Source organism: Podarcis muralis, chromosome 15, assembly GCF_964188315.1.
Source record: "Podarcis muralis chromosome 15, rPodMur119.hap1.1, whole genome shotgun sequence".
Taxonomy (NCBI): domain Eukaryota; kingdom Metazoa; phylum Chordata; class Lepidosauria; order Squamata; family Lacertidae; genus Podarcis; species Podarcis muralis.
The window spans coordinates 29389304-29407543 of NC_135669.1; the positions used below are offsets into that span (position 1 = coordinate 29389304).

The window sequence follows — 18240 nt, forward strand, 5'->3', positions numbered from 1 at the left end:
GCAGGAACTCACTTTCATTAAGTTATAGAATTGCAGAGTTGCGAGGAACACAAAGGGCCTTCTACTTCAAACTTCTGCAATGCAGGAATCACAGTGGAATAATCCTTTCCATGCACAAACTGTTGCCTCCTTATGATCATCCATTACCTTTTCGTGAACTCAAAATTTCACAGGTTCTTCCTGTGAAATTTGCCTCATTCTCCATCAGCCTCCATTATCATTTAGCTTGCCTTTTCTCAACCTATTCCAAATCCACAGTAATAATAATAATAATAATAATAATAATAATAATAATAATAATAATAAATAATTTATACCCCACCTATATGGCTGGGTTTCCCCAGCCACTCTGGGTGGCTTCCAACAGAACATTAAAATACAATAACCCATTAAACATTAAAAGCTTCCCTAAACAGGGCTGCCTTCTGATGTCTTCTAAAAGTTTGGTAGTTATTTTTCTCTTTGACATCTGGTGGGAGGGTGTTCCACAGGGCGGGTGCCACTACCGAGAAGGCCCTCTGTCTGGTTCCCTGTAATTTGGTTTCTCGCAGTGAGGGAACCGCCAGAAGGCCCTCGGCGCTGGACCTCAGTGTCCGGGCAGAACGATGGAGGTGGAGATGCTCCTTCAGGTATACTGAACCGAGGCCATTTAGGGCTTTAAAGGTCAGCATCAACACTTTGAATTGTGCTCAGAAACGTACTGGGAACCAATGTAGGTCTTTCAAGACCAGTGTTATATGGTCTCGGCAGCCGCTCCCAGTCACCAGTCTAGCTGCCGCATTCTGGATTAGTTGTAGTTTCCGGGTCACCTTCAAAGGTAGCCCCACATAGAGCGCATTGCAGTAGTCCAAGCAAGAGATAACTAGAGCATGCACCACTCTGACAAGACAATCTACGAGCAGGTAGGGTCTCAGCCTGCATACCAGATGGAGCTGATAAACAGCTGCCCTGGACCCAGAATTGACCTGCGCCTCCATGGACAGCTGTGGGTCCAGAATGACTCCCAGGCTGCGCACCTGGTCCTTCAGGGGCACAGTTACCCCATTCAGGACCAGAGAGTCCTCCCACCCGCCTCCTGTCCCCCAAAAACAGTACCTCTGTCTTGTCAGGATTCAACCTCAATCTGTTAGCTGCCAACCAACCTCCAGACACTCACACAGGACAAAACAACTTTACATTAAAAAGACACAATATAAAATATGTGGAAAATTTAAAATCAGAAACCAGTTAAGTATTGTGGAACACCGTCTTTATAATTGCCTGTGTATGCCTGGCAAAATAGACACATTTTTATCAAGCATTTAAAATATGGAAAAGAATAAGCCTGCTGGTTCTTCTCTGGCAGAGGGTTCCACAGGACTAGGCTAAGGGAGCTGGGCATGTTTAGCCTGCAGAAGAGGAGGTTAAGGGGTGATATGATAGCCATGTTCAAATATATAAAAGGATGTCATATAGAGGAGGGAGAAAGGTTGTTTTCTGCTGCTCCAGAGAAGCAGACACAGAGCAATGGATCCAAACTACAAGAAAGAAGATTCCACCTAAACATTAGGAAGAACTTCCTGACGGTAAGAGCTGTTCGACAGTGGAATTTGCTGCCAAGGAGTGTGGTGGAGTCTCCTTCTTTGGAGGTCTTTAAGCTTGACAACCATATGTCAGGAGTGTTCTGATGGTGTTTCCTGCTTGGCAGGGGGTTGGACTCGATGGCCCTTGTGGTCTATTCCAACTCTATGATTCTATGATGACACTAAAAAAACACACCAAACAAACCACAAATGGATGTAGAAAACCAGACATAAGGCTGGAGAAACGAAAAACTGAGAGGAAACAAAACTGACAAATTAAGCCATCCATCGCTTTCAGTTTCAGTTCTGTACTGCAAGAAACAGCTGCGCTGATGTCTTGCACTTTCATGGACAACTTGCTCTGATGTTCTCCTTCCTGGAACAGCCTTCCTCTAAATCACAGAAATCCCTTTTCTGTATTGGCAGGACTTTTTCTTTCTTATTTACATGTTTGCAAACTCAGTGTGTTTGCTGTTGTTTTAAAAAGAATTAAATAAGTTCAGCAAACTCCTGTCTTTATGACACTCTGTTGTTCCTGAGTTGACACCTCCTACCCCCCAATCACATCCACTCTAAAATCCTGAATTGCAGAGGATGGCTCCTAAACTCACACTTGTACAGATCAGCATCCCCCTGATCACCTCTTTGGAACCTTCTGCTTCCATTGTTTTCAATTCTTGAACTCTCATTTTGGCCTGGGGGTGGGGATGGACATGGAAACTCAGCATTGGGCTCTGAGATCTTCAGGGGATGCCCTTTTCTCAACCTCATCACCCTCACAGGCATGCTTGGTGGGGACATGGGAGAGGGCCTTCTTTGGAATGCCCACCGTAGAGAAGGTCCTATTGGTGACCAGAAATAAAAAGATATTTTGCATCACTAAGAATTAGAACTTATAGGAATGGGGAGGGAAATGGAAAGGGAAAGAGGAAAAATATGTACTTCACACATGCTAGACTGGGCTGTAAACTATGGGCACTGTTCTACCATATGCCATTATCTACCATTATCTGTATAATCAATACATTCCCAACAGACTGCATAAACATTGTTTCTTTTGGCCTCTTGCTACTTTTAATTTTTGTGTCAGTTTCTTCCAGTAATGCTCTTTGCTAAATTGCGTTATACTATTGGTCCATAGTTAATAACTGTAATGTTTCCATGTCCTGGCAATAGTTGTTCTTGCAGCCATTAATGGATGTGTTGTGAGTTCTTTGTTTCTAATTTGCCTCATATCATGACGATACAAGTTAGGTGGAGCCAGACCTAGGGTCTGCACAGTAATCGTAGATATTTCTGTAAATACGTTCTCCCCTCCTGGGTTTCCAGCAACTGGTATTCAGAAGCATTGCTGTCTCCGGTTGTGGAGGCAGAGCACAACCACTATGGCTAGTAGCCATTGGTAGCCTTGTCCTCCATGAATCTGTCTTATCCTCTTTTAAAGACATACAAGTTGGGGGCCACAACTGCCTCCTGCAAAACATCATTGGATCCTGACATCACCAGTTCTAGTCTTATGAGAGAGGAAGGACAGTTTCCCTCTATCCACTCTCTCTATGCCCTGCTTCAGTTTATAAGCTTCTATTGTCCTGCCTCTTACACGCCTTTTCTCTAAACTAAAAAGACCAGAACTCTGCAAATAGGGGAGCCCCTCCACCCCATTGATCACTTTGGGTGCCCTTTTCTCAACTTTTTCCAATTCCACAATATCCTTTTTAGGTGAGGCGACCAGAACTGCTCACAGTATTCCAACTGTGGTCACACGATTTATTGGTATAATGGCATTGTGCTATCTGCAGTTTTGTTCTCAATTCCTTTGCCAGTGATGCCTAGCATGGGTTTTACCTTTTCCACAGCTGCTGTACTCTGGATCAATGTTGTCATTAAGCTACGTCCTCTGACCCCGAGGTCTGCCTTCTAGTCCTTCACCTCCAGCTCACACTCCATGAGCATAATGTGAAATAAATTTGTTTTTTTGCTCCAACATGCATCACTGTACGCTTGTTTACCTTGAATGGCACTTGCCTGCATCCCACACCCATTTTGCCTGGGGCAGATGGGAGAAGAGCAGGAGGAGGGGCTCTGATCCGTGGCTACGCTGTCCAGCTGAGCCAGGCCTTGGCAAAAGGGATATCACGGGACACAGAATGGATCTTTCAGCCCAGAGGGGAAAGTCTCAAGAGATTGCTATTTCAAGCACTGCTTGAGAGCAGAACAGCCACCGAGAACTTCTGACTGATGCAAGATCCCTTTTTCATGGGTCACAGCCGGCTTCCCCCTCTGCTCTGCCCCTGCCGCGGTTTGTGTCATGTGACTAAATATATCCCCAGAGGAAATCTAAGACGCCACCATGACAGAGCAGTTTCTCTTGAAGTGGCTTTGGTTCCTGGCCCTGCAGAACCAGACAATGGCCCTCAAAAGCCAAGGAAGGAGAAGAGCGGAAAAAGGAAAACCAGGTAGGCCCTTTTCAGTTTTCTCTTCCCTTTTGCCCTAGGTGCGTCTGAGAAGCAGGCACATTTTGCTTTGAAGAAGACCAAGGGCACAAGGCAGCTTCAGGAAGAACATGAGAAGAGCCTGATGGGATCTGGTGCCCCATCTAGTCCAGCATCCTGCTCACACCCTGGCCAGCCAGATGCCCATCATGAGAATTCAACAAGGAACATCCGAGCACAAGAAGATCCAAGCACAATTCTGAATCATAGATTTGTGGAGTTGGAAGAGACCCCAACGGTTTTCTGGCCCAACCCCCTGCAATGCATATATCCCGAGAGGAAATCAAAGACACCACCTTAACAAATCAGTTTCACTTCACTCGGGTTTGGGTTGGGAAAGGTTCCTCGAAAGCCAAGGCAGGAGGAGGGTGGGAAAAGGAGAACCGGAATGCCCTTCTTATTTTGCTCTTCCCTTTTGCCATGGGTGCTCATGAGAAGCCACATAATCTGCAGTATAGAGATAGAGATATAGAGAAAGAGGGATGATGTGTCAGTGGCTTTATCTTACCCAGGGCAAGCAACCTGCAAGCAAGCAAATATCCTGGGGTAAATTGTGCATAAAAATGCACATAATAGTAAACGTAGTTCATGTTGTTTGTGGCCATCCATCTGTCTCGAGAGACTATGGAGTGCATGAGCAGCCCTGAGGGTGCAAACCTGGGCAGTGTATATGGAGGTCCTGGGCTGCCCAGATGACAAGACCCCCCTTTTTGCCTCGCCAATGTGATCCAAAGGAAAGCAGAGCAATATGTTTGCAGGAATATGGCTGCAGGAATTGCTGGAAAGAGACGTACAAGGCACCATTCAACCATCTTAGGGACTCAGCTCTGGATTTGTGTAGGGTTTACTCCTTAGCCTTTTCTTCTCCCAAAGATGTCGCTCAAGGCAGTGGTGGTTTAGGGTCAGAGTTTTTCTTCTACTAAATGAGCTGCCTTCCCAGGTTAATGAGCCCCATCTCATTTCCCTCTAAAGCATGTGCAGATACTGCCTTAATGACCACCGGATCCACTATTGGTCTCATCCACTCATTCTGTTGGAGCCTGATGAAAATGCATCATTTTAGGAGAAATCGCTTTGCAAAATTGCATGCAAATAAGTATATAAGTAGAAGAAATTTACACTAAAATGCTGCCGGATTTTCATGAGGAACACGTTGCAGCTGCGGCAGGCCCCGCTGTGCCTTTCTGAGGGTGTGGTTGGCCCCGTTGGGCCTCCTCCTGCCGTGTGACATCACACGCATGTCATTCACGACACACATGTGGCGGGCACCCAGCGTGTCTGCCCCCTAACCCCCCAATCACAGCCACCCTATGTCAGGGTGCTGTTGACAGTTCCTGGCTATCTGCCCAGGAAATCAGAGATGCAGAGAAAGAGCGTTTCTGTTCCTTTATTTTTCCACAGTAACACAAGAAGACACAGGGGGAAACACCCTTATGCTCAAGCCAACGTTGCTTGGAGTGTCGTTCCACCACCACTTCCTAGTGACCAGACTCCTCCTGCTGCCTACGGTGGCTGCTAAGGGCCAACCTCCTCTGGGCTTTCTGTTCTGAGACACGCAGAGCATGTCTAGTTCTCAGGGAAGGGGGGGCTCTGACAAACTTTCCAGAGACACCGTTTCACTTGGCTGCTGCACGGATTTGAACACATACGACTCCTGCCTCTGTTCACTGCTACTTTGCTCCTGTTCTTCCTCACCCATTATTTCCCAACTCCTTTCCTCTTCTTCTGGGGTGTGACCTGTTTCAAACCACCAGTCCAGTCCAATACCTCATTCTCTTCCGCACCCATCCCCCTGGAATGCTCTTGGGGTGGCGGTCTCCACCGCTCCTCCTCACGCAAACAGAACATTCAACAGACTGAACAGCCAAATGCTCTTAAACACAAATCCCACCCTCTCTTTCACTGGTAGCAGCTTGCTTACGCACCCTGTCTCACAAAAATGAATATTAAACTGAAGTTGCAGGTGATGTGCAATAGGAAATGAGTCGTGAGAAGGCCTTGGCCTCTCCAGGTCAGCAACCTGGCCAGCAAAGGAACAAACCCATTTCCCAAGAGCCAGGATTTCCTTGTACCAAGCAGACATCTACAACAGTGTTTCCCAACCGGTGTTCCGCGGCACACTAGTGTGCCGCGAGACCTTGCCTGGTGTGCCGTGGGAGGGAGGCGGGCGAGTCGGGCGGCGAGAGGCGGGGCGGCGGCGGCGAGGATCCGCGTCGAGCCGGGGGCGGCTCCGCGGTGGTGCCGCCGAGGTTTCTCTCTCCATTCTCCCCTCACACACACACAGAGGAAATAACACAGGATCAGCTGACAGGACCCGGCCAATGGGGCGGCGGTGGGGCAGCGCGCGCAAAAGGGAGGAGCGCGAGACAGCGGACGAGGAGGAGGCCGGCATGTCCGGGCAGCAGCAGCAACAACAGCAGCAGCAACTCCGGGCGACAGCTCCTCAAGCCCCGGGCAAACCTACTCCCTCACCGGCCTCGGCCGCCCTCCTGCTCCACCCGCCGCCGCCTCACCCACCGCCGCCGGCGACCTCGGCCCCGCCGCCGCCCCCTCCTCCGCCCGCTATCGCCGCCACCACCACAACAGCCGCCGCCACCTCAGCTGGGCCCATGCCTGCCGGGAGCGGCGGCGGCAGCAGCAGCAGCAGCGCCCCGGCGCCTTTCCCTCACGGTGGCAACCCGGCCCTGAACGAGCAGGAGAAGGAGCTCGTGCGTCCCTCCCGGCGTGACGCTGCGCGCTGACGTCACGGGGCTGTAATGGTGGTGTGCCTCGATATTTTTTTCATCGAACAAGTGTGCCTTTGCCCAAAAAAGGTTGGGAAACACTGATCTACAACATGGTGCTGCCTCTCTCAGCTTCACCAGGTCAGCTTCCCTGAGGGCCAGGAGCTCCCTGTACCAAGGACACGCCCCCCCCAGCTGCAGTCCAGCAGTCAGAGAGTCATACGTGGCACTTTCTGCAGGAGCTATGAAGCCTAAAGAGAGAACGTTGGAGGAGAAACCAAGGCTTGCTTACTGTTCTGTGACATTTTGATTGATCTTGATGAAGTGTGGGTTTGGAGGTTCATTTCATGGAACATCAAAAGCTTCCCTTGCATTCCTCACTACACTGTTTTTTGAGGATTGTATAACTACCCACTCCTTTCAGTAAAAAAAGGTCAAGGACCCCTGACAGTTAAGTCCAGTTGCAAACGACTCTGGGGTTGTGGCACTCATCTCACTTTACTGGCTGAGGGAGCCGATGTTTGTCTGCAGACAGTTTTTCCGGGTCATGTGGCCAGCATGACTAAGCCGCTTCTGGTGAAACCAGAGCAACGCATGGAAACACCGTTTACCTTCCCCCCAGAGTGGTACCTATTTATCTACTTGCACTTTGACGAGCTTTCGAACTGCTAGGTTGGCAGGAGCAGGGACCGAGCAATGGGAGCTCACCCTGTCGCTGGGATTAGAACCATCAACCTTCCGATCGGCAAGCCCAAGGCTCAGTGGTTTAGACCACAGCGCCACCTGCATCCTTTCAGTAAAGGTAAAGGTAAAGGTACCCCTGCCCGTACGGGCCAGTCTTGCCAGACTCTGGGGTTGTGCGCTCATCTCACTCTATAGGCCAGGAGCCAGTGCTGTCCGCAGACACTTCCAGGTCACGTGGCCAGCGTGACATCGCTGCTCTGGCAAGCCAGCGCAGCACACGGAACACCGTTTACCTTCCCGCTAGTAAGCGGTCCCTATTTATCTACTTGCACCCAAAGATGCTTTCGAACTGCTAGGTTGGCAAGCGCTGGGACCGAACGACAGGAGCGCACCCCGCCACAGGGATTCGAACCACCGATCGGATCGGCAAGTCCTAGGTGCTGAGGCTTTAACCCACAGCGCCACCTGCGTCCCATCCTTTCAGTACCTTTCCCCAAAAGAACATGTTTGACCAGTAGTTATTGCAACCTTCAGGGTTTCACTGCTTCCTTCAAGGCAACAGGGACCAGCCTTCTTCTCACTCACCTCCTGGACCCAGTTGTCCAATCCCCTTTTGAAAGCCCAGTAGCCAAGGAAGACAAATATCAAACATCCAAGTGGGTTGGGCTGAGGTGTGTGCATGTCCTTCTCCTCCCTCCCCATCTACAAGAAGAAGGTTCAGCTGTGGAGGCAGACGGGGGATCTGTGCAGCACTGAGAGCAACTGACTTGAAGGAGAAAAGTAAGAGGAATCTCTAGCATAGCAGATCCACAAATTCACCTTGGAAGAAGAGGAGACTACAAGGTAAGATGGAAAGTGAAGGGAACCCCATGAATACAGGACAGAATTGCGGAAGGTCCGGAACTAAAGAGAGGCAAACAAACCCAAGCCTTTCTATGTGGGGTTACCTTGTGATGAGAAGAGCCTTTAACTCTGGGAGGAATAGAGGACTCTGTAACCTCCCAGTGAATGAGAAGAGCTTCGCAATCTCTGGGGGTAGTTGAGCCCAAAGATCTTACACTGAAGGGGAGCCAGAAGGACTGAAAAGAATAATGAGCCGCCCCAAAATCCCTCCTCTCTCTCCCCTCTCCCAACACAGATAGCAATAGTACGTTGGCACTGGGGAAGCACTGCAGAAAAAACCAATCTAGCAGGATGAATCCTGCTTGGGCTGGGCTATTCTTGTGTTAAGAACAGACCAAGGAAGGCACCAGCAAGAAACCCCCAGTCCGAAGGGGTCCTCAGCTTCTCCAGATCAGCCACTTTGGACTCAGGGGAGAAAACACATTTCCTGAGAGCCAGGAGCTCATTGCAACAAGGACGTCCCCAGGTTTCAGGGGACCCTGTCTGCTTCTCGGTGGCCTCAACCTGTGGGGTGTCCTTTTTGTCCTCTGAGGTTAGCATCATGGAACCTGAGAGTCCCGGGGATGGTCCTTAAATCTGTTCTTCCTCTCCAGGCAGCATGAAGACCTCTGGAGCTGCCCTCGTCTTCCTCCTTCTTGTGGCTATTCCATGTGAGTCCAATTCTTTCCTCTCCCCTGGTAGTTGTCTTACCAGAGTTGGGACTTCCACTGAAGGGTGTCATGCCACTCCCTGGGCCCTGATGGACTTAGGGGTGCTCTGAAATGAGGAGCCCCAAGACGGGCCCTTCCTCTCTGACTCAGACCCACCCCTGCTCCATTCCCCTGGGTCCTGCCCCTGGATCCCACTGGAGGATTGGCACTGAAAACTTTTAAGGCAAGATGGGAAACCACTTTCAGATGGGGGGGGGCTTCCCTTGTTGGCCACCTTCCTGGGGCCGCATGCCCAGTGGCACTGAGTGTAGCCACCCACAAAAGTGGGGCAGAGCAACTGATATAACCCATGAATTCCAAGCAGGGGGGGAAGGGAGGTGTTGTGGTTTTAGCCCAGCCCTCAGTTATTTCTCCCATTCCACAGCAAGGGTGCTTTCCAGACAGGCACAATCACTCAAAGCAGGGGCAGAGGAGGACTAAGGAGAGGCAAGGCCCATGGAGGGCGCTCTGCATTCCGACCCACGACTTGAGGCTCCCCTCCCCTGGTTTTCAGCATAGGATCATAGAAGTGGATGGGACCTCGGGTGCCATCTTCTCCAACCCCCTTCAGTGCAGAAATAGCAGCTCAAGAATCCCAGACAGGTGGCCTGAGTTCAAAAGCCTCCAGCAAAGCAGACTCCTACACCTTCCAAGGAAGTCTGCTCCACTCCAGTGTCTGCCACTGGAGTCTCAGATTTCAGCAGCACCCTGCGCAACGCCAAAATTCTGCGCCCACCTTGCTTCTCATGCTCCATTGTAAATCATAATTGTGGCATTCTCAGCAGTGCCCCCAAGGCTCCATGCCCGCTGAGACCATGCTCCCCTACATCCACCTCTGTCCACTGTCAGTGAGGAAGCACTGAAAAACCAGTGGGAGTCTATAAACTGTAAAATGTATTATTATTAATTTTTTAGGGTCAGGGGAAGTCTGGGGGGAGGGAGATAAAGAGGCTTGGCGGGGGGAGTGGAGTCAGCATTTCAACCAAAGGCTTGAGGCTCCCCTTTCCAGCTTGTTCAGCTTAAAGTCCTCCATGCAGAGGCAAGGGGTGGGGAGTGTCCAGTGATGCTTCAAGATGACCAAAGCAACTCACCTCCCTGAGCAAGAGCTATTAAGTATCCCGCAAAAGCAGTCAATCAATAACAGTGCCTGCCTTCTCCTGCTTTCAACAGCTGTGGTATCCAAAAATTCCTGCTGCGCCACATATGCCAAGAAACAATTCCCAAAGCACCAGATAAAGGAATATTGGTACCTCACCTATCCATGCAGGCGTGATGCTATAGTGTAAGTTCTGAGGTTGGGGGAAGGGGTGCAGAAGAGAGACATAAAATCAGAAAGATAGGGAGAAATTGTCACCTTGGAACAGGAAGTGACTCCACTTTGAAAAACATTCAGGAGTTTTAGTAAAGGTAAGAGGTAACATGATGGAAGTGCGAAAAATTATGACCGGCATGGTGAAAGTGGAAAGAAAAAATGCTTTCCTTCCTCTTTCATAACACTCGAAATTGTGCACATTCCCTGAAATTGAATGTTGGAAGACTCAGGGCAGATCAAAGAAAGGACTTCTTAGCATAGCAGAAAGTCTAAATATGGAACTCATTCCCCCAGGTGGCAGTGAAGCTTGGATGGCTTTAAAAGTGGATTAGACAAATTCATGGAGCAATATCGATGGCTGGTAGCCATGATGGCTATGGGCTGCCCCTACAGTCAGAGGCAGCAATGCCTCTGAATACCAGTTGCTGGAAATCACAGGAGGGGAGAGGGGGCTGCTGCTCACATTCTCCTTGCTGGTTTCTCACAGGGATCTGGTTGGCCACTGTGAGAGCAGGAAGCTGGACTAGATGGGGCATTGGCCTGATCCAGCAAGTCTCTTGTGATGTTCTTGTGTTCCCATGGGATCTGCTACGATGCCCAGCTAGGGATGGATGAAACTCTCCATTTCACATTTGCCTGGTTTTACAGTCTTATGTTCAGTTTGCCCAATTTAAATGAAGGTCTTCTAATCTACATGCATTTCTGCAAGCTGCTTCCCCACAACAGGAAGTATTTTTGCACCTGATTTTTCCCAGTATGAACATATCTGCATGTTCCAATTTGCTGAAAAGCTGAATGGCAAAATTCAGAGAAACATGAAATTTTGGAGGCAAGCCACATCTTGTATTGGATTTGGAAGTGTGAATTTGATAGGTAGACATTAAGTTGGGAACAAAATTAATTTCTCTCCCTCCCCCCCCCGCCCTTTACACCCCCTTACAATGGCAGGACGTTTGAAAAATGAAAGCTTAGAGTCTTGGCACCAAATGCAATGACACCATCCTAAATCCGGTCCTCTCTGTAGCACATTGTCAATGCCTGCTTTCCCCCCTGACAGATTCAAATTCAAGAATGGTAAGTTGGGCTGTGCTAATCCAGACGAAGAATGGGTGCATGATCTTGTGGCACATGTGGATAAGTTGTATGAACGTCCTTCTCCTGACAACTACTGACCCCTCAGAAGGAAAAGCAACCCCTGAACCTCAACAACTTCTTTGCTGTTTTGGTGAACTTCCTTTCTGCCTATCTCTCTCCACCTTCAAAAACAAAATGACTCCTTAATGGCTGGACAGAGTCTTCATCCAAGGGTCTCTGTGGATATCAAGGGAGTTTGTCAAATGCCCTTTTCTTAGTTAAGTGTACTTGCCTGGCATAACTGGCATTGTTTCAGGGTTTCTGTTCATGCAAACAATTGTCTATTTACAAGCAGTTTTGAAAGACCAACATGCAGTGCAGGACAAATCTAGTTCCATACCCCTTAGTGCATGTGATTTACATGCTAACTACCAGGTCTACCCAAAAAAACATTTTTGCTTCTGCACTGATGTAAAAGAGCTTGCGAACATATAACTGCTTCATATTGTATACCTGCTTCGACTACCTGCCCTTCCTCTGCTCTGAGTATGCTTGCAGATCAGTTCTCCTGTTGGCTTCCAAAAATAAAGATGCAAACTGCTTTGTGTCGCTCTGAGTCTTTTTCTTCTCTGGTAATCCCACAATGAGGCGGGTTGGACTGGGAAAGGGTGGAAGGGGAGAGGCAGGTCAATCCCAGACCGGGAGGGTAATGTTGCAGTTATTAATATTGCACAGCTTGAAGCAACTGGATGTATAAAAAACTGACTCATTTTGAAATAAAAATTGTCCAGACCCATAAATATGATTCAAAACCTTACGAACCAGAGCCTCTTCAAAACAGCTATAAAAAGAAATCAATAATACATCCAAGTAGTTCCATAAGACATATAGTTGTCCAAGCATAGGCTCAGCATCATGTTAGAAATACAACTCCGAACAGGCCTAGAATCAAAAGTCTCTCTTCATACAGTATCCATTAGCCTGGAGCTTTATTCTCTTCCGGAGAGACTCATTTCCACATATTTCTCCCACTGTGTCTTGGAACAAAAACCCCCCACTAAACACAGCTCCCTTCAAAATGGCAATTTGCAATTCAGTACCTTAATCATGTGATCTAAGGTTAATCACTCACTTGTAAGAGCAGAGAACATCAACAGTGAATCATTAACTTAGCTAGAAGCTTAGAGACGTTGACAGAAGAACCCCCCAAGCTGTTTACAATGAAGAATTTAAAAGTTCTGCTTGTTTTAGAAATCACAAAGATTTAAAAAAACATTTACATGCATGTTTCAGATATTTTAAAACCCTGCGATTTAAAAAATAATTTTACATACTAAAATTGCATGTTAAAATGACGTGTCTTGCACGATGAAAGAAAACAATGTAGAGAACCCCTTTGTTGTATCCCTGATCTCTGATGGTGATGGAGGAACTTAGGATCTGAGTAGGCTGATTTGGGAGCAGGGTGTCCTACAGGTCCCGGGGTCCCAAGCCATGAAGGCCTTTGAATGGACAACACCATAAGAACATAAGAAGAGCCTGCTGATCAGGACAATGACCCATCTAGTCCAGCCTCCTGGTCTCACAGTAGACAACCGGATGCCTGTAGGAAACCAGCCAGGATCAAGGATTTAGACAAAAGGTTGTTGGAAGACTGTTCTGTCCTGGCTGATTAGCACTGTCAAAACTAAAAATAACAAAACCTGTGTCTGGAGTGGCCCCCAGCTTCTCCTGGTCAGCCAACTTGATCCCAAGGGAACAAAGTCATTTTCTGACGGCCAGTACACCCCCAAAGCTACAGTCCAGCAGGTAGAGAGTCTGACGTGTCACTTTCTGCAGGATCCACATAGTGGGCAGTCTTCAAAGGGAGTGTAGGAGCAGAATTCTAAACCTTACTCATTATTTTGTGACGTTTGGATTAGATACCTTCCAACCGTCCTGATTTTCCAGGGAAAGTCCCAGAATCATGAAAGCCATATCAGCTTCTGATTTAATCCTGGAACATCCCTGCTTCTACTCCCTTGGGCAGCGTTCTCCCTTGGGCAGCTTGAAGCAGCTGCTGGAAAGTGGGCAAGTCGGAGGAGAGGCCACTGCCACTGAGGTCCAGCCCCACATGACCCATGAGCTCTGAGGGGCAGGCAGAGGGCAGGGCTGCCCTGGGTGGGAAGAAAGGGGGAGCAGAGCAGAGTGGAGTGGGAAAGACAGGAAAAGTAAATTAAGGAAGTTAACCTCAGCAGTTCACATTGAGAGTAGAAAAACCATCAGTACATGAATTAAAAAATAATTTAAGCCATTCAGGTGTCAAAATTCTCATCTCCACTTGAAATAGACAAAATTTCAAAAGGAGGGTGTTTCAAGACCCCTGCCTCTCCCTGAAAAGGCAAATGCTTTCAGTCTTCTGTGAAGATCAATTTATTCCCTCCAGCTGAAGTTCTCAAAGCAGACAGTCTATAAACAGACACCAGGAGGTGCTGTAGTTAAAGACATGGCCATTCAGCCTTCACCTGGCTGCAACACAGAAAAAGCAATATATGATCTAGTCTAATGGACCGATCAGCCCACACAAACAGGCTGAGATTGCTTCGTAACAGGCAAGCTTCATTGACCTCAAGGGAACAATCTCATTGCTTAAGGGTCTGGGGCTCCTTGTACCAGGAACACACTCACAGCTTCAGTCCAATGGCCAGAGAGTTGGACATGTCCCTTTCTGCAGAATCCACAAAGTCTGAAGAGGGAGCATGGGAGGAACATCCCAAGGCCTGCTTACTGTTCTGTGACATCTTGATTGGTTTTGATAATGGTACCTATATGAGGAAGGTGTGGCTGGGGAAGGAGACGGAGGGTCAACACAACTGACTTTGATGGTGAAAGGTGGGACAAATCTGTAGCTCACCAGACCCCTAAAACTGAACTTGGAGAAGGAGGTGATTACCTGTACCAGGTAAGAGGGAAAGCGAGGGGACCTCCAGAAATATAGGACAGAATTGTGAAAGGTCTATAGCTAAAAAGTAGTAGACAAGCCCAATCCTTTATATGTTAGATGGTGAAACAGACTCCCTTAGAAAGCAGTGGGCCTGGACCTGAACCTTTTGGTGCCAGAATTCTCAAGCACTGGGGCGGGAAAACTCTCTGGGGGGTCTTCATCAACCCAGAGGGTCCCCCTCAAGGGCATCCTCAGCATTGATTTCACAAGAATGCTCCTGATCCTGGACCTGTGGGTGTCCTGTTTGCCCTTTGGGGACTCTGTGCCTGGAACCAGATTGGGGTTGGGGATGGTATGCAAAGGGACCCCGGGAGGAACTTTAGGTGTTGAGGATCACAGAAGCCCAGGTTGCTCCTGGAAAGGTCCTGAAATCTCCTCTTCCTCTCCAGGCAGCATGAAGATCTCTGGAGCTGCAGTCAATTTCCTCCTTCTCCTGGCTACTCCACGTGAGTTGATTCCTCTCCTCTCCCTTGATAATTGTTCTAGGAGATTTGGGACTCACACCAGAGTTGATGGTGTTCATTCCATGGGCTTGATGGTCCTGGGGGATGGAGATCAGATGGAGCAGGAATCAGATCAGATTATATCAGGCAGGCGCCTTCACTGTACTCTTTTGGGCTCCTGCAAAAATAATTTTTGTTTAGACAAGCCCGGCCAAAATTGATCCGAGTTTTAAATCCATTTGTAATGTGTTGTTGTTTTAACTTTTAAAAAGTATTAAATTGTTATTCATTTTTAAAATTGATCGTTTTATTGCTTTATCCCTTTTTGTAAAGAGCTTTGAGGGCTTGTTTGTTTTCTTTTTATGACCAATTAGTGCATAAATCTTATGAAATAGATCAGCCAGTGTGGTCACTGTTCAGGACCTAATATGTCTGGTAACTCAACCATGATGTTTGCTCTTCTCAGCCCTTACAGGTCGGCGGACCCCCGCTCCCGGCTGCTGCCTAAGCAACTCTAAAGTTCCAATCCCAAAGAGTGAAGTCGAGGATTATGCCCTCAGCCGGCCTTACTGCCTGCGTTCTGTGGAGTGAGTTTTTGGGAATGGGCAAAAGGCAGGAGGGCTGTTGGCCAATTAGCGGGGAAGGGGTTGAAGAAACATGGTGAACGAAGGGTTAGGCATTTGGGGGCCATTTGTTTGTTTGTTTGTTTGTTTGTTTGTTTGTAAGGGGAAGGCAGCAGAGAAGCCAGAATAGAGACTGAGATAATTAGGGGGTCGGAGGGAAGAGCAGGAATTAGCTCAGTGGTAAGAGCATCTGCGTGGCATGCAGAAGGACCCGGCTTCAATCCCCAACAGCATCTACAGTAGGGCTAGGAAAGACCCCTGCGTGAAAATGCTGGAGAGTGCCTGCCAGTTAGGTAGACATTACTGAGCTAGATGGAGCAAAGGTCTGACTCATCAAAAAGCAGCTTCATTAGCTGAGACTGGCTTTGTTGTTACGGTTTCATTCAGTTTTCCAGCATTAAGTTCAACACTTGCAGATGTTATGGTGCCCTCTTGCTCCGATATATATGCATTTTTTGCAAGCAAATCCCTCAGTGCAGAGTGTGCGTTTGGAACATCATTTTCACTAATACAGATATTTTGTGTCCATTCTTTAATGGGAGAAATATATGGAAAAATTCAAAGCAATTTTTGAAAGCAAGCTGTGTTCCAGCAGGCATACTGGCTTGGGAAGTGGGAATTGTGTAGGTGAGCATTCAGGTGTGAGCAGAACAAATTTCTGCCCCATCTCAGTGCCTTGCATTGTGGCAGGTGTACTGCCCAATTAAAGTGGGGACCTTGGGCTAATGGAGAATTAAAAGGGTATACTCAGTGGCTGACTGTGGGTGCTTGCTACTTTCTCTGACAGGTTTCATCTCAAGCATGGTAAATTCAGGTGTGCTGACCCGGATCAGCCGTGGGTCCATGAACTCATGGAATACATAGACAGCCTTGAAGATAACTGCATCTGAAACTGGCACCAATTGCAGAGCCCTTCCTAGGAGAAGCTACCCTGAACCTCAGCAACACCATGGCTGCTTTGCTGGACTAACTTTCTCCCTCTCTCTCTTTCTCCCTCTCTCCCCCCCTCCCCAAAGTTTTGGCCCCTTCACACCGAACAGAGTCGTAGGCCCTGTCAGCACTATGCATTTAAATCAGGATCATACCACTTTAAACCATACCCTCCAATGTTCCTCAGATGAAAATAGGGACATTTCTCGCTCTGAAGTTGACACGTGTCCCTTTCTTACCTCGGTACAATAGACATCATGATGCACAACTGTCCTGTCTTTACCGGGACATTCCAGAATTGCAGAAACTGCCCCAGCTTCTGATTCCATCCTGGGATGTCCCAGGATTTCAGGCAAGGGGGACCAAAAGACATGTGTGTTTTGGTTCCGCACCTTTGCTTGCTGGTCAGTTGCTGCCCACCACAGGCAAATGAGGAGGGCCACAGCTTCCTGAAGAACAGTGCTGCTTCTGGAAGGAAGGCACTGTGGCCCTCCTTGTGCATGTGGGGGGGCAAGTAGCCCCCACCAGCACACGGGTGAGCAGCGATGAATGGTGGCACACATTGGCGGGGGCACACACACATGAGCTGGTAAGGTGGCAGCCAAGCGAGTGGCGGCAGGGGGGTGGGTGGGGTGTCCCAATTTCTTCTTGGGAACTGTTGGAGCTTATTTTGGGGGGTTTCTGTTTGTGCAAACAACCATCTACTACCCTACCAGAAACTTTGAAAAACCACCTTGTTGATTTCCAGACTGTGGCTCTGAAACAGATCCAGTTCCCTATCTCATTGTACGTGATAATTTACATCTTTAAGTACTTTTTTAGCTCTAACAATTATTGGTCAAAAAATCCTAACTGCTATTTTATCTATATGCTTTCTTTAATCCTGGTCTGAGACTGTAATAAAGTTCATTCATTTATCTGTCTCACTGTCAAACAGCTTTAAAGTTCTTCCTAATGTTTAGTTGGAATTACCATTCTTGTCATTTGAATCCAATGGTTCTGCTCCCACCCTCTGGAGCAGCAGGAAACGAGTTTCCTTCATCTTCTGTGTGACAGCCCTTCAGATATTTGAAGATAACTTTCACCTTTCCATCTTCTCCAGGCTGAACATACCCAACTCCCTGTGGCCACTCCTTAATTTTTTAAAAATAAGGAATGGAGAAAATTTATAACTTATCTTAAAGACCAGGATTGGAATATCACTTGTAGTTTAAGAGTGAATTCTGGATACCATGGAGATGCAAAAGATCTGGACTACCATAAAAGATGAGGAAGGAAATGATAAATAACAGGACCTACAAAGGGGAGGATGGAAGTCCAGGGGATTCATTGGAATCTTGTTTTGATGATTTATGTTTTATACATCTCTGTAAAATTTTAATTTGAAAAACCAAATAAATAAATTTATTTAAAAAATAAAAAAAATACAATAGGTTGCAATAACTGCCAACCAGTGACACTCTTTAAGGGCAAGGTACTCAAGGGAGTGGGTGATAGACAGTCCCCCAAAAAGTGGGAATAAAAGGAACATCTTGTTCTTGATAAGAAGAATCCAATAGCCCACGGTCAGGCAATAACTTTATCAAGACCAATCAAAATGTCACAGAACAGTAAGCAAGACTTGGGGTTTTCCTCCTATGCTCCCTCTTCAGGCTTCATGGATTCTGCAGAAAGGGACATGTTCAACTCTCTGGCCACTGGGCCGAAGCCATGGGTTTGTTCCTGGTACAAGGAGCTCCAGACCCTGAAACAATAAGTTTGTTCCATTGAGGTCAAAGTGGCTTTCCTTAACCAAGGATCAAGCATGCATAGGAATTGTGAT

General features: G+C 47.7%; 1 protein-coding gene across 1 annotated transcript; it reads left to right on the forward strand.

Moving 5' to 3' along the window:
• Positions 1 to 3854: 3854 nt before the first annotated feature.
• On the forward strand, positions 3855 to 17260 carry LOC114585668 (C-C motif chemokine 5-like). Its single transcript, XM_028708511.2, has 5 exons — positions 3855 to 4018; positions 8958 to 9014; positions 14812 to 14868; positions 15332 to 15452; positions 16276 to 17260. Exons 1-5 carry the CDS (start codon positions 3913 to 3915, stop codon positions 16376 to 16378), a joined length of 444 nt encoding a protein of 147 aa, XP_028564344.2. The 5' UTR covers positions 3855 to 3912; the 3' UTR covers positions 16379 to 17260.
• The last annotated feature ends 980 nt before the right edge of the window (positions 17261 to 18240 follow it).

Excerpts from the sequence above, each read along its gene's own strand:
- LOC114585668 (XM_028708511.2), top strand. The coding sequence starts at position 3,913 with ATGACAGAGCAGTTTCTCTTGAAGTGGCTTTGGTTCCTGGCCCTGCAG. Across the intron at positions 4,019-8,957 it reads AGCGGAAAAAGGAAAACCAG|GCAGCATGAAGACCTCTGGA; the intron begins GTAGGCCCTTTT and ends CTTCCTCTCCAG. Across the intron at positions 15,453-16,275 it reads TACTGCCTGCGTTCTGTGGA|GTTTCATCTCAAGCATGGTA; the intron begins GTGAGTTTTTGG and ends TTTCTCTGACAG.